General features: G+C 39.1%; 1 protein-coding gene across 1 annotated transcript in view; it reads left to right on the top strand.

The window, feature by feature from the left end:
* Positions 1-17,029, top strand: part of whrna (whirlin a) — a 73,171-nt gene that overhangs the window by 37,482 nt on the left and 18,660 nt on the right. Inside the window, exons 4-5 of the mRNA XM_061293647.1 lie at positions 5,127-5,404; positions 8,305-8,341. Coding sequence (XP_061149631.1) covers positions 5,127-5,404; positions 8,305-8,341 — 315 coding nt within the window. The remainder of the gene's footprint in view (positions 1-5,126; positions 5,405-8,304; positions 8,342-17,029) is intronic.

Raw genomic sequence — 17,029 nt, 5'->3', positions numbered from 1 at the left:
CTTCCATTGCAGAATTTAGTTGAGAACTTTTACTTTGGAGGCCCTGTGGCACTTAATGCCTCTCTCGGGTTAAGTTACATAGCTAGTATGCCAATAAAATGATTGCTAGTTATTGAAGGCGACCTTTCAGGTGTCTTTTTGTCTGCTCCCAATCGCCCCCCACAGCACCCTTCCAGTGGGGGAGGGGGCTGTTAGAATGAGAAGACAGAGGAGATGATTTGTCTCAAGCTAGTCACAATTTCCATATAAATCTGCCTATAACTGAAGTGAATCATTTCCTTTCAAACATGATTTGGAAACCAGGGAGCACAGAGGAAGGAAACAGGGACTATATTTTATTACACAGTGCCGCTACTCCAATAATGTAGATTGTCTGCATTCTCTGATTATCTGTCGAGGCTCACTACCTCAGATGTGTGCATTGATGCTGTCATGAATGAATGTGAACAAAAAGCGTGTTTTTCCTTGCATCTAAATTAATTGTGTTTCCTTTAAGAATGGCAAATTGACATTAGAAGTGGAATTATCTGAGTAGGCCTTGCAAACCACAGCTAGCAATTTCTCTCTCTCTCTCTCTCTCTCTCTCTCTCTCTCTCTCTCTCTCTCTCTCTCTCTCTCACACACACTCTCCCTCCCAAAGTCAGTCCTGATTACAAATTAAACCGTTGAAGAGGTTTTTGTACACAATTTTACCAATGTGTTTAATAATGTAATTAAACTCAAAATAAATACTCTCAGAACAATTTGTGTGGGCTCAATGTTTAGTTAAATGAATATTATTCCTGTACTTGAAAGTCTCAAAAGCCTGCCTTGTCTACAAATGGCTGCAACATGAGCTGACTTTGTAACTGTAAATTCTTCTGTGATTCCGTCCAAATCATGATGAAAAATTCAATACAACTTGTAACATTTGAGTAAGTGCAGCCTTTTGTTACTTTTGTCCTCTTTCCGGAAATTATTATCCAACGGCATCATTGATCCTTCACTCCTCCGACGGCTTTTGTTGTATTGCATTGAATATAACTTCCTCTCGGCATCTCTAGTGCGCGGCCGAGATTGACCGCAGAAAATAAAATGCTCTTGACGCGGCGCAGGGCCCATCTTGTGTCAAATAGAGGCGTAATGAAGGAAGGGGATAGGAGAATGGCGAGCAGAATAATGAGAGAGAAAGAGAGCGTGGAAAGGACAGAAAGCAATATACGTAACGAGTAGAATGCAGCAAAAATGCTGGACCTATTATTCCTGAATCACAATCAATACTCATCAAGGCCTACAGTCGGCTTGTCTGATTGTAACTGTTATTCACAGCTCCAGCCCCTTACTCCGATTAATGACGGTTTAACCATGTCCTATACCAACAGATGAGCAGAAACATGAATGCAGTTGTGGTAATACAACAATACTGTCAATGCTTGTATCTCACTTAAGTAGAAATGATAAACCTCTCAGGAATTGTGTAAATGCTAAGACATTTTTCGTACGGCGCCAGGTGATGCACAACACAACCTCATGCAAATGCCCAAATATCATGAGAATAAGACCCCTTTGGTTTGCCCGCAGCAGGTATCGCCTTAAAGTAATTTGACTGGATTTTTAACAGTTTATTTTATTATTAGTTTTAATTGAAGAAGGGAGCGCTTGCTCCTTGTATTTGCGATCCCACAATTTGAAATCTGGAAAAAACTGAAAACATCACAGCAAATATTGCTCTAGGGCAGGGGTGGGCAGACTTTTTGACTCGCGGGCCGAACTGGGTTCTATATTTGGACCGGAGGGCCGAACCAGGAGCAGATGGACGTAGTGTTTGTGTGAAGTAATATAAGCGACCTGTAAAGGTCATTGCATAAAAGATTTTGGCCTTTAGTAGGTAGTAAAGCATGGATATTCCAAACATGTTTTTTGAAAACAAATGCATTTATTAACAGCAGTAAAAAAAAAAAAAAAAAACACTAAAAAACTGCTATCAGTGATTCTCATAAAATACGACACTGTTCTTATGAATAACAGTCTCCATCACTTCAGTGCCTGCAGGTCAGACTAATGAAAGATGTTTATCTTATGAGATCACATCAAACGGCAAACATTCTGACCAAATGTATCATCTTGAAGAATCGGTGAAAGCATACATCCAAATAAAGTACCGTTTTTTTCCATGTATAGTGCGCCCCCATGTATAGTACGCACCCCTAACAATGGCATGCTGATGCTGGAAAAAAGCTTGTACCCATGTATAATACGCACCCAATTTTTATGAATTTTTTTTAATTTTTTTTTTAATTTTTTTTTTTTTTTTTTAAGTCCCAAAGATCGTCACACACGCAGGGAGGCAATGGGTCCCATTTTTATAGTCTTTGGTATGGTCTTAACTAGGCTGGATGTAATTTTTTTTGTTGGCGTTGATTTCTCCGACTGCCCGTAAACGCACCACCGCGCTCCGTGCGCATGGAGCGTGTTTGAAGTGAACAGCAGAGAAGAAAGGAACAAGGCAAAGTGTTGTGAAATAAAATATTACCTGTAATACGGATTTAGGTAGAGAACTGAACTCTCGCTCTTTATATAGCTGACGTGTCTTGCTCATCCGTTCTGCGCATCTGTAATGGCGGCCTCCGTATGATATCCGGTTTGCGTGTGTGCGAGAGCGAGAGAGAGCGAGAGAGAGAACGTGCGAGAGAACGCTCAACCGTAGCGCGACGCCGACCGCCCAACTGCACCGGGCTGGCCGATTATTGTGACAGAGCCGTCGCTGAAATTTAGAAGATATTTTTAAAGTCCTGATGTACTTTCTAAAATTTAAGTGGACCTCAGTGCGCACTGCGCAGGGAGCTTAATTTGGTGCGGTCGCGCAACCGCAGCGCGCCGGGCGCTCACTGTCGCATTGCTTAAAGAGCGCCTTTGTGTTTTAGGATGAACAGCAGAGACCAAAGGAACAAGGCAAAGTGTTGTGAAATAAAATATTACCTGTAATACGCATTTTGTTATTTGCTGATTGAAACTGCTAATTAAACTGTGAATTGAAACTAATAGGAAGAAAACAACTCTCGCTCTTTATATAGCTGACGTGTCTTGCGCATCCGTTCTGTGCATTTGATTTCACAACACTTTGCCTTTCTTCTCTGCTGTTCACTTCAAACACGCTCCATGCGACCGCAATGCTCTCGTATCAGACAAGGCTTGCTCGATCACCTGCTCGTTTGCTGTCCCGTGCGCGCACGAAGCGCGGTGGTGCGTTTAGGGGCAGTCGGAGAAATCAACGCCAACAAAAAAAATTACATCCAGCCTAGTTAAGACCATACCAAAGACTATAAAAATGGGACCCATTGCCTCCCTGCGTGTGTGACGATCATTGGGACTTAAAAAAAAAAAAAATTAAAAAAAAATAAAAAAAAAAAATCTTTTTTTTTTTTTTTTTTGTACCCATGTATAATGCGCACCCCGGATTTTAGGACAATAAATTAGTAAAATTTTGCGCACTATACACGGAAAAAAACGGTAATCAAAACGGCAACACGGTGAGGGGTATCTGAAAATCAGAGCAGAGTTTTAACTCGCAAACACCTGGTAACAGAGGTGAGGAAACGGGAAACACTTCCTTAAATAAGCCTTAAGAACTTTACAGGTTAAGATTAGTCGCAAACAGGTGGTGCATCAATGTCCTTGAGCGTCCTGCATTGTTTTAAAATGAGAATGGTCGCTAGTTTCAATGTGTACAAATCATATTCAAAATGCATTTTTTTACAACAAACTTGAGAGCCTCCCCTTCATTTTCAGTGGGAACAGTGTTGTTGGTCTCCCTTTTTTGCTAGTGCGTCATTGTCTGGAGTAAAATTTGTTGTGGCAATTCTTAGGAGAGATCCGAGGTGTTGGTCTGTTTACCTTGATCTGTGACGGGTTGATGTTGATGTGGCTGAACGTGACGTCGCGTACGTCGAGCCAAATTGCCCACTCTTTTTTAAACACTCGGCACTGTGTCCACCTTGCTTTTCCTTGGGCGACTCATTCTAATAGAAGGATTCCAGGGGAAGGTTTGTGGGTGGCTTTAGCGTAAAACTGTATCTGAAAGCTCAGCGCGCGAATTACAAGAATGCTGTCGTCACAGCCCACGCTCTAAATTCGGGACTGATACAAATAGAGCGCGAGTGCGCCATGTCCGTACTACTGAGCACGTACACGCACTTTCTGACACGGCTTCCGATAGTAAATGCGCAGGCGAGCGGTTCCCCATCTACTGGGGAAACACAGTCATTGCAGGCAAAATGACCAAAAAAATGTTTAATAATACAATTTATTCAAGGTTCGCGGGCCGGATTAAACGGTCCCGTGGGCCGGATGTGGCCCGCGGGCCGTAGTTTGCCCACCCCTGCTCTAGGGGATGTCAAACACAGTGCAAAGTAATGAGCGGTTATTGCCACTTTTTAGTCTCTTTTGTCAAGCAGAGCTGGAACAAGATGCTTATAATCGAGTTTTTTAATCTGTCCCTGAGGCTTTAGTTCTACCTGTCGGCTGTGATGGCAACTGTTTGCTGTGGCTGCAGTGTCTGACCTCAGAGCAATGTCACTTTTTTGCTTTTATTCATTGAAGGAGTCAACCCATTCTATGTCCCTTTTGCATTTGAAATGGCCTGACTTCAAATAAAATAAATTTTTAAAGTATTCTATAAATAGAGTTGTTGAGAGTTGAAAAAAGCATCAGCAATCAGTCTATACTTATATTGCTCTTTACGCAATACAAAATTTAACACTGCAATATAACATTACTGTGTGTGACAAATGTATACATTGTAGAGTGCTTGACAAATTGTTTGGACCACCAGTTATAAAAATGTGATGCACCATTGATGAATTCACTGAGCTCCTGATATTTTACCATTTAAAGCAGGATTGAGGAATTCCAAACCCAATTCACCTATTTACACTCAGCTACAGAATCATGAAAATGGAAACATGAAAATTATCGGGGTTAATAGTGCCATGAACTTTGCATTTGTTGTTGATCCAATAATTTTGTTAAGGAGCAGACAATTCATCTGTAGGCTAATACAACAATCTAATTGTTTCAATCACCTCTACCTCCTCCATCTGTTGTTACCTCTCTATGACCTTTGACCTGTGTACCTATGCATGTTACAGTCTCTGGCCAGCCCGCCCTTGCAATCTTGCCCCTCCACCACTCCTTTCTGTTCCTTGCCCTCGTCGCAGGTCGGGGATCAAATTCTGGAAGTAAACGGCCGCAGCTTCTTGAACATCCCTCACGATGAAGCCGTCAGAGTACTGAAGTCGTCGCGGCATCTGATGATGACGGTAAAAGATGTGGGCCGCTTGCCTCTAGCCAGGACAGTTGTTGGTGAAACAAAGTGGATTGCCAGCTCCCAAATTGCAGAGAGCTCCGCAAACAGCAGTATGGCAGGGTAAGATTACCAAAAAAAATCTTCGATGCAGGCACATCTTTTAATAATATTGATTTCCCTTCAAAGAGTATCTATAATAAAAAGTTCATTACATGCCTCCTCCCACCATTGCTTGGGTGGAATTGCCCTTGTGAACATTCTATACAGTTAGAGCAATAGTGGCAGAAGTGGCTGTTGCTTTATTTTTTTTCCAAGACAAAATTATTCTCTCGTTTTTTTTTCTTTTTATAGTTGTTTTGGAGTATTCCAACGTTGCTGTTCACACGAGGTCACATAAAAACCCATTTGGAGACTGTCAAGAGCATGTTGTCACATATATACGTCACTCATTTGAGGCCATTTTGAATAAACGGCCATTCCATCCCATCCCAAAAAAATCACCTTAAAAATGACAAACTAAGAATATCATATTTCAAAATAACGTAGAGATATCAAAGCCAAGTCACATGCAGTCACATGAGTGACATGAGTATAGAAAGTGTTATGTGACAATCTTTTTTTAAGACAATCAATTTTGATTCATTCATCAATTCATTTTTAAAAGGGTGGCAGTATTTGCTAAGCCATATTTAGCTAAGGCAGACAGAATGGAAAAACAAGCCAGTTCCATTCAAAGAGCACAACTTTAATCTTCAGTATCTTCCGGCAGGCTTTCTACAATATCCACCTACGTACTTCACCTTTGACAGCAAGTGGGCATTTAAAATCGGCAAAGCTGATGATTATTGGAAAAAAGGAAAAGAAAAAAAGAGACCCAAAGAAGACAGATGTGTTTAGCTTGTGCCAACAATTTAAAGAGGAACATTTATCACTGACAAACATCAACATAGATCGCTCTTAGCCATTAGCATAATGAAAGATAGCCAGATGCTTGGGATTTAAGAGCAGTATGTGCAGAAAATTGGAAAATGTGTGCCAAATGAAGAAGACACTAGAAAATACCATCTCCTTCACCATCTTATACGACATCAGACATCCTTCCATCTGATGGCAACTATCACACCCGTTCTTCATATAACAAGCAGCAACTGCAGCTTCACTGGAAAAGGCCAGCCTTCTTTTGAAAATGCCACTCATCTTCTTCTCATGACTCGGACTAGTGCTTGGTCCCAACAAGCAAAGTAAAGTCGGATATACTGCAAATTCCAGACCAGGTTTTCATTATGAAAACATATCCAGACACAACGTTGTAATCTCCAAAGCAAATATAGATATATAACATTATACTACATCAGGGGTGTCACACTCATTTTTTTCACGGGCCGCATTGTAGTCATAGTTTCCCGCGGAGGGCCATTATGACTGTCAACCCAAATAAATGTATGAGTCAAAGTCAAAGTCAAATTTATTTATATAGCACATTTCCTACACAGAGGCAATTCAAAGTGCTTTACAAAACAAATTATTGAAAGCAGGTGAAGCAAAGCATAGCATTTACATAAATTCATTGAAAAAAATAGATTACAACGTCATTGATAGATTATAGAACAGAATCACATCAGGTAAGAGCCTGGCATGAATTCATTTAAGAACATTTAAGAACATTTTAGATTATAATAAACAAACAGAAACAAAAACAACATCATTGCTTTATTAGCAGCTAGAAAGCAAAATAAAATAAAAAAGTTTTAAGTTTAGATTTTAAGATGGGTAGGGTAGGGGCAGATCTAATGTCCTCTGGGAGTTTATTCCAGCTGTGGGGGGCAGAGTGGCAAAAAGCAGCTTCACCATGTTTTGTTTTGTACCTGGGAACAATTAGCAGGCCTGTTCCCGATAACCTAAGTGATCTAGAAGGTTCATAGTGTTGGAGCAGTTCAGAGAGGTATTTTGGCCCTGGCCCATTTAGAGATTTATAAACTATTAGCTGTTGCCAGAGTTTGCAACAGCACCTCATAGTATATACAGTAAAAGCTACAAAACAAACTGACAAATAACTCGTTTTCAAATCAGATGAGTAAAAACTGGTTAAATATTTAAAATAAAAAAAATCTATTATTAAAAGAGAAGACAATTTGCAATTCTAGTAATGACACACAAATTTGATGCACAATTTGTCATTGCGGGCCACATAAAATGGTGTGGCGGGCCGTATCTCGGCCCCGGGCCTTGAGTTTGACACCTGTGTACTACATTATACATTTTGCTAAACAAGAAATATGTGCTAGAATATCCTTTGTTCTGTCGTGGTTATTGCATTAGTTTGCGAAAGACAAATGGCCGCTGTCTGTGACCGCTTCCATCCATATGTATCACTACAAGACATGAGAAGTTTTTTGTTAGATTGATAACTAGCGTAAATCCCTTTTGAAGAACTGCTCTTTTGTTGTTGTTTTTTTTTTACACATTTTCTATGGTTATGACAAATTTGTTGTTAAAATGTCCTTGCCGTCCTGTCTTTTCTTCTGCTCCCTTTCACACTGCCATCACGTAAAATTTTAACTTTCAGACAGAACAGTACCACAAAAAAAGTAGTTACAAAGGGCGCTTTGACATGCAAATTGAAAGCAGTTAAATAAATTCACTCGACCAAGGTCAAATCTCATCCAGTTGCTTCAACAACAACACGGTAACAGGAAGCAATCTAGGAGGGCAACTAAACCCCACCTCCCTTTTTTTTTTATAGCTCCCTTCTTCCCCATACGTGACTGTCAACACCCAGAAAAGTCAATAATAAACCTTGACTGTGTCCAAACTGGGCAGAGTACTCAGTTCCTGCATTAATGGAATAAAATGCTATCAAGCATACAACGTACAGCAGACTAAAACGTAAAAACATAAAAGTGTGATTCCATGCTGCGTCAGAATAATCTTTATATGATAATGCCATCATTTGTGTGCACAATCATCTGCTTCTCTCATTGCCTGCTGTCTCAATTAGTCTCCATTTCCTTCTTTCACAGCTATTCTGTTGACCAGGGAGCTTCTGGTGCTGGGAAGGTGAGGTTTACAAAACACATAATATTTGCTCATCTGTGAGTACCGTTTATTTGTGCGTGTCGACGTGTGCTTTTTAATTACTTATCTCTCAAGAGTGCATTTCTAAATGCACAAAAATACAGTATTACCATTCTATCCACACTAATTTATGAGAATGTTTTTTTAGGGCTCTTTGATTTGTTCATATTTTGATTATGTTTATTTCTTTCAATAAGAAATAATGGAAATCTTAAAAAAAAACTGTAGGGGTTCAATTTATAGCTTATAGCTGCTACACACCATGTGTGTGAATAATAATGCTTATTTAAGTGTCAACATTTTAATCCTAATATTCTATCCACTAGCATACTAGGTAGCTTATAACAAAAGTGAAAATGTCACTGTGTTCTTTGCACTGTATTTTCCTTTACATTTGAGATATTTTCCAATTATGAGCGTCAACTGTCTAGTATTTAATTCTGGTTGGTCATTTAAACAATCCATGAGCATTTTGATTGTTACATTTATAAGTGGAACGGGGAGTGTACATATATGCCCTAGAGCAGAGGTGTCAAATGGATGGTATTTTAACAAGAAACATTAAGTTGTTGCTTGTGCGGGCCACATAAAATGATGTGGCAGACCAGATCTGGCCCCCGGGCCTTGGATTTGACACCAGTGCCCGAGAGGAACAGAATTGCCCTCTCCTCATCAACATACTGTACTATCTTAGCAAGCATGGATTTAAAAAAAAAATCTATTTCTATTACATTGTACTACACCACTAACCTCTCGTATTTTTGGGAATTTCCAAAGTCTTGATTGTTGAAGTTGACTATTAAAATAAGTTCAGGGCTGTTTTGAAATGAAGAAATATAAGGCAGAATGTTGGAAGAGACAGCTGCTGATGGGAGGGGAGGGGGTGGGAGAAATAGCTCACATGTCATTACCAAGTCTTTGATGGACAATCATTTTCTTGACAGATGGGGAAAAGGTACAAGAGGGAGACGGGAGATATTTAGAGGGGAAGAGAGATATATTAGTTCCAGACAGCTGGTGTAAAGAGGGTTTAAAAACAATCTGTTTACACAGCACAGCTATTCCTGTAATTAACCAAACATTCAGGCACACAACTTATGACGTGCTGTTTCAGGGCACTGGTAACAGCCGAGAAAACAGCAAATTATAAATGTGGCATATAAATGGGCATTTGATAAACATTGTACGTCGACGCCGATTCCGATATTTGGCAGGATAAAATTTCGATAACCGATTAATGAGCTGATTAATTTGTATCATTTTATTATAAGCATTACATTCGACTGTTTCACGTTATTTTTCCTTTAGCTTTACAACAGAGAGTCTTATGTTGTAATGTCTTATAACATCTGTGAAATTGCAAATAAATAAATAAAATCACCTAATTTTTTGTCAATGGCCGATTAAATCTGCCTTACTTTTGTAATAAAGATGTCAATTTATTCATCATTTTAAGCCCATGAGTAATTCAGTAAATCATTATTTCTCTCACACCCTTGATCTCTACTATCAAGACGTTTTATATTTCTTCCAAGTTTAATTAGGCTACTTAAGACTAAAGCGCATTTTAGGAATAAAAATTGTTATGTAAAATGTGTGCCAGTGGTATTGATTGTCTTGTAAAGGCATGTAATCACTCAGTTGCAGCATCTACATTGACAAAACAAAAAACAACACATTTGCCAATTGTGCTCTGGTGTGTGCACAAACATCTGTGCAGTTTAGCTTGTCCCACCTGTCATCCTGAGATAGTTTGATGTATTTTCTAGGAATTGAGTTGACACATCAGTGGACTCTATCTATCCATTTTTTAATTTTTTTTTTAATTTAATGGGTTCAGTAAAGCTGTGAGATGTGCCACATTTATAACACTATAAGAATGATGGGTGTGTTTTTGTTTCTGATTTGAAAATGTGGATGCCGTTATGAAGCTGAAGCTTCGTGCAAATTGGTTTTATTCTGTGTGATCGCATGCAGGGCCGATATTTGGCATTTTGCCGTTTATCGGCATCAGACTTTTTTTCTTATCAATCCAACCGCTGACAAGTGATCACTTTAAAACCGAGTCAGGAATTAATAGTTATTCCTAAGGCTTTTGTAAATTTTTGGGTTGTATTTACTTTAATCATAAGCAATGTTGCATCTAAGTTTTTAATGAGTTTTATTCGCTCTTTGTACTGAGCATAAAAGATGCTCCATTATTGTTGTGACCATATTACTTTCAAGTCTGTACAAATTGTGATTTCTTATTGCCATATTTCATATGATACTTTTAGTACCACTGACGGCATACAACAAACGGAGCTAACATTTGACCTCATTACGTGTTCTACTCAATACATTATGCGTTCTAACTAATTTAACTACTACCATATTTATTCACTCAAGCTTACGCGCATAACTGACTTCTATGACATAGAAAGTATTCCAAGGGAACTCTAAAAGCTTAGTGTAGTGACGCATATTGTATTTTGTATTCAATGTATTATTTAAAGTCTGATTGGAAGTCATTATTCCACTTTGAGTTTACTGCAAAGTACCAGACCTCAGGATGGCAAACTTTAAAACTCGAAATTAATCCAGTGATGAATGAGTGCATCTGCATAACGACACCAAGGAAAGCAGTATTTCTGAGTGTTGCCCTTGGAGTCTGTCGTAGAAAATGAGCCAGGGGGTGAGGACTGAGTTAATAAATAGAATAGGTATCCTTAGGTTTTATATAAAAAAATATCATTAAACAAACAAAACGCGCACACACACACACACACTTGGTCACCCCTTTGAGTGTTTCGTCTCTCTCAGTCAGATGCATAGAAAGGTATTGAGATTGATTTGTACTTCCATCAATTTTCCTTACCATTTGTCCACATTTGGGTCGAAGGTCGCAAGACTAGTTATACGTGCACTGGATTGGTCGTCAGCCAATTGCAGGGAATATAGACAAACAACCAATCAGACTCACAATCACATCCATTGGCACTTTAGAGTCTGTGAGTAAGTTCATTTTGAAAGTGGCATCAAGCCATAAAATTCTCCATTGTAACATTTTCCAGAATGTTTTTATGGCTTTCTGATACATACAACACAGAGGTACCTTGAAATACAAGGTAAATTTGTTCTGTGACCATGCACATATTTCAAAACTTCAAATCATCTTTTCCCATTGATGTGAATTGAAACAGCTATTAATTCACTCCAGCCTTCTTCCCCGAAGAAATTTGTTGTAAACTATATTTAAATGATAATGTTGTACGTTCAAAGCTTTTCTTGACAGCTGTTTCCCCCCGTGTAGAAGAATAGAAGAAAAAAAACTAATTCCCATTCTAACTATGCCATTGCAAGACGGCACCTGGGCAAAACAAATCATGTGACTGCTTAAGGCCAATCAATGTCTGGAGCGGCGAGAAGAAGCAAGATCTTAAGTTGGACTGTTACATACGGCGCTAGAGAGAAGGTTACATTGTTCATTGAGATGTCATACCCTCTTTCAAATTGTCATTCTGACACTAATATTTGTCGTTCTTCACAGGGGATAAAGAATATCGTGTGTGTCTACATGTGTTGTTCAACCATTTATGTTAACTTCATTCCTTAATAAGGGTTAAAATTTTGCACAAGAAAGGGATTTAAGTATTCTAAGAAAAGTACAACTACAATCTTTTTTAAAGATCATTAAGAACATTAACGGTTTACCAGAACAAGATTGGTGACCGGATCCTCTGTCTCATCTCTGTGGTATTTCGCATACTCTCCTCAGCGTGTCGAGTTGAGTAATGACGTCTGATTTTTTGAGCACAGCAACTCCTTCTGTGGATTTGAGAAATGTTGGTGTGCCCCTGGGCTCTAACACACACAAAAAAACATTCAGTCTCCAGGTTTTTTTTAATTAGCTTTTCTCATTGCCAACCTTTTTCACAGCAGGTTTTGAAAAAGACATGACTGGGTCTCGGTGACTGGATGTGTTTTTCTTTCACTTGGTATTACTACAGGATTAGATTTTGTCAAAAGATTTGGTAACTTAGCTATGCTAAGCCGTCTAGCATCCGGAACGATGACACAGTAAAAAAATATGGGACCTGCACAAACAGTGGACTTTGATGTCAAGTAGGGGGCCACAGAATATCATCCTGTGGGCCGTAAGTGCCCCTCAGTACACAAGGTTGAGAATCCTGGTTTAAAAGGTTACAGCACCACACCATGGACATGCAAAAATCGGTGGTCACTGGGTATGTGTAGAAAAACAACCATTATTACCTTTATTTTGTCTTGGTGGGTTTGCAAATCCTACAACCTTTATCATATTCCAATTTAGAGGTGCCAAGCTTAAAATCCTAAATGAGATGAGCCCACGTGTGTATGAAAGAATTGATAAACAATAGAGCGATAATGGAAAATGGTGATATTGGAAATGGTGCCACCCTTCCAATACTGCGTGTGAGTGTGTTCACCCAAGACAAAGGGCATGCAGACGGACTAGCTCTAAGAGGTGAAGATGTGTAGCTGTAGCACTCGAGGGCTTGGCTGATAGCAGGGAGGTGATAATTCACAGCTCGTGTCCACGAGTCAAATGGCCCTTAGAATGTTTTCCCATCGGGTGATTTGATTATCATTTTTTAGCGTTCTTTTTTTCCCACGCTATATCTTCATTTCAGCTGGTACCGTTGGATATCTGTGATCATATCGCATATCGATCATATCGCCTGACCCGCTCCTTCCTTTGAGAGTCTCTCTCTCTCTCTCTCTCTCTCTCTCTCTCTCTCTCTCTCTCTCTCTCTCTCTCTCTCTCTCTCTCTCTCTCTCTCTCTCTCTCTCTCTCTCTCTCTCTCTCTCTCTCTCACTCTCTCCTGTAATCATAGCCCTGAGGCCAAAGCGCACGATAAGTTAATTAATTACAGATAGGTCACAATGCAATACTCAGTCATTAATTCAGCTCTGACCCCATTTGTGGTTTGCTCTGTCGGAGATTACTGACAGTAATATCACAAGGGGGGGGGGGGGGGGAAATGATTATCAGTCAAATGGATTCTGATATGATTATTCCAATTGTGTACTAGAATGGCAATGGGATGTTCAAAAGGCACTAATAGTGGTCAAATACAACATGTGCATGTACGTATTTGCATATACCATTATCGTGAAAGCAATATATAGCTCCAGCAAATAAAACCTAATTATTTAAGAGAAATACAATGCTCACAGTAAACAAGTGGTTTGCACATAAAAACCATAATAAAATCGAATTGGATTTATCATGGTAAATTGTGTATGATTAAAAGAAATATACGCCACTGACCTCGATTGAAATTTGTACGTTCACTCAATTTATCCTTATCACCCACAGATTCTACTGGATTCAGATTTATTTTTCTTTTTTGTGTTGAAAAACACATTTAAAGTTCCATGGCGGTGGCCACAAAGGAGCACCTAAAACACTGATCTGCTACTGGTTAAAATTAATTTCCCATCCATTTTGTTGTCCTTCAAAGTGCTTCAGTTAAGGCTTTGTGCCGCTGTAGCTGTAGTTTCTGAAAGCAGGTTTTTGAATTTGTAATCTTTTAATTTAGTAAAAAAATAAATAAATAAAGGAGAAGAAGAAGATATCTCTGTAATCAGGCGTCTGCACCTTTTGAAACTAGTAATAAATTGTCTTGTATCACAGTACAATAGTCATATAACTAATCACAGACAGTAAATATGCATCATGGCTCGATATGCTGTCTTCTAACCAAAGTCATGGACGGCTCATTCGGTAATTTAGAATTCTGATCAGCCCACAAATGAATTCGGCTGCTCATGGTTTAATTCTTCGTGAGTGAACAAAGAAGGAAGTCGTATTGATAAAAAGCAGCTGTCTTATTTTCTTGAAGATTAAGACGTTAGTAGTTTGAGGGTTGTCAAGGAGCACCAAACCAGATGTGACTTTAAGGTCCACACTCTCATCTCAAAGCACTCTCATTAGTCTGTCAGATTATAGCCTATCTGTCATTATAGCTTGCAATGTGATTAAATTAGACCAGGTCGCGTTGGCAATGAAACATGAGTTACTATGCATAGATCCTCCTGTGATGTCATGTTTATCGGTTCAGAGTTTTTTTGTTTGTTTAGCAAAGACCCTCTCAAAATATCCCCAAAAGCAAATCCTACCTGTAAGTGTTTTTAATTGTAGAGAATAGTTCTCAGTTCTTCATTTTAATGTTTGCTTGATGTTGCGAATCGGTATCCTGACTATCTTGTTGACTTGTTCAGCCAAGCACCTAAAGCCGTTAAATGAGCAAGTGTAAGCTATTTTTAGCGATCGGTGGAACTTTTATATAGTTTGCAGACTTGGTGGTGTGAAAAAGGATGAGAAATAGTCTCATATTTCTTGGTTGAATACACGTTATTCTCACTCTTCTATTGTGCATGTAGTAGGTCAGGTCCTTTCTGGGTCAGTGTTGATCTGGCTTTATCGGATTTTCTCTCTTATCGATTGAAGGTTGACTGCTGGGGATTGTTGTTCACCGCAATAATAGGAACCGCCAGCTTATCTGGCATTTGAAGAACCTAACTTTAGAATAACCTTGCAGATTGGACAGATCCAGCAAATAAACCACTGGGTATCTGTTAACTGCTAAATGTATTCTTGCCTGACCTATTGTGTTTGGAGTACCAATCTGCTCCATAATAAGACAGTGAGAGATGCACTGGGTGGTCACATGCCTGCTGTGGTCCCAATGGTACATACCCTTGAGTTAAGTAGAGAGAATTTCTGGAGGTGCGCATCATGATTAGAATTCAGACAATGTATCACCAGAGTTCACCTTGGTCATTAAAGAGTTGAAAGCTCTACCCAACCATTGAACAGCCATCTCCCTTAATATAGACTGATGATTGAAGATGAGGAGAAGGCAGGGAGAGGTAAATGGGAGTCTGATTCTTCCACTGGTACTAATGTAAGACCCCACACTTTGAAGTTGTGCCTGGTATTCACAAGTTAATCCAATAAATGATGCATGAAAATGAAAAAGAAGACTGGAAATTCATACTGCCTCTGAGATTGCATGTCGATGCGAGGGATTGCTGTCGCCAGGCAAAAATACCATAAATGAGAAATAAACTTTTGGACTAAAATACGGGATGAATACATGAGATGAAATCAGCAATATTCAGAAACCTGGCAAATGTGCCTATCGTGGTTTTGTAAATGGATCATGACAGTAAATCCATAGGACAGAATGCTTTATTTTTGCTTTAGATTTCTGCCATTGCCATGACATCATTTATGCAATATTGTCTTCCTGTCCATGATACCATCATTCATCGAGTCGCAGGAAAACTCTGTCATATTTATTGTAATCCAACAGCAAAAGCCCCAAGCTTCACTATGAATTCATTGTCACGGCCACCAAGATATTTTTTTCATCCAGATACAAGGAAACAGGGTTGTTGTTGTTTTTTTGTCTGCAGTCATATGATTACGTGATTTCCTTAAACATTCCTCTATAATAGAAACCATTTATACACATTAGATATTTGTCAATTTAACAACTTCATTATTTTAAAGACTCATGTTTAATGATGTAGAATTTGCTCTTGAACGATCTTTCCAGTGTTTCCTTAGTTTCGTGAGCATTTTTAATTATTATGTTAATCTCAGAGTATGATGCATTAATGTTTCCTCACATTTGTAATTCGTATTATTAACTGAAAAACAATTTGCTCTTTCTGGCCGCATTTTGTGACATCTCCTTCCTTCTCCTCACTATTGGTAGCATGGCTCTGTCCTAATACCCGCAAATAGTGGGACAAGACTGTACAAGTCTACATCACTGCAAACTAAATCGAATACTTGACATTCACGTTACAAAATGACAACAGACAAGTGGACGATGCAAAAATGGCTTCTCATCTCTCTATCTCTTGTGATTGACAGGTAGCTAGTTGGCACAGCATGGATGGCAGTGAAATATTTAGTGCTGGAAAAAATTCTCTCCTGCTGTAAGCTTTTCTTTTAGCACTGCATGATGACAGTGGATAATGTTTGCACGGCAGGAGGTGGGATGATAATTTATACATATGGGAAGCACCGCCTGATGGGTCTTTCATTTTAAGTGGGAGTAATATATGATCTTGGACTTTTTCTGTCCATCCTAATCAGTTCCCTGCCTTTGTTTCCAATTGAACCTCCCCCATCCTGCTCCACCTGTGGTTTTAGCCTTCTTTCTAGCCAAGGCTTTTTTTGTCTTCTCTTTTGACTTCAACCAACACCATCCTCTTTAAAAGCATCAACTTTGGCTAAGCAATGCCCTGCCGTCTTCTGTTTTCATCCATACATCATCTGCCATCGCCCTCTTAGCTGCCCTTGCCTCATAACTCCATCTCTCAATGTCCTTTTCTTCCTATTCCTCATCCCATTTCAATCCCTTACTACGGAAGAACATTTGGGCCTATGAAGAGAAAAAAAAACAGGCTTGCAAGATTCTGAATTTACTCTCAGAATTCTCACCTGAGCATTCTGACTTTAATCTAAAAATTCTCTTTTTAATCTCAGAATTCTGACTTTAAAGGCTAAGATTAGTCAGAATCCTCATTTTAAAGTCAGAATTCTGAGATAAAAGTACGAATCATGCCAACTTTTTTTTTTTTTGCCTTCTTCACTGGCCCTAATCATTTTCCATAAATTCTTCTCGC

This window comes from Syngnathus typhle, linkage group LG12 (assembly GCF_033458585.1).
Source record: "Syngnathus typhle isolate RoL2023-S1 ecotype Sweden linkage group LG12, RoL_Styp_1.0, whole genome shotgun sequence".
NCBI lineage: Eukaryota > Metazoa > Chordata > Actinopteri > Syngnathiformes > Syngnathidae > Syngnathus > Syngnathus typhle.
Note: the sequence above shows the minus strand (reverse complement) of the source record. Positions and strands in the feature narration are given on the sequence as shown.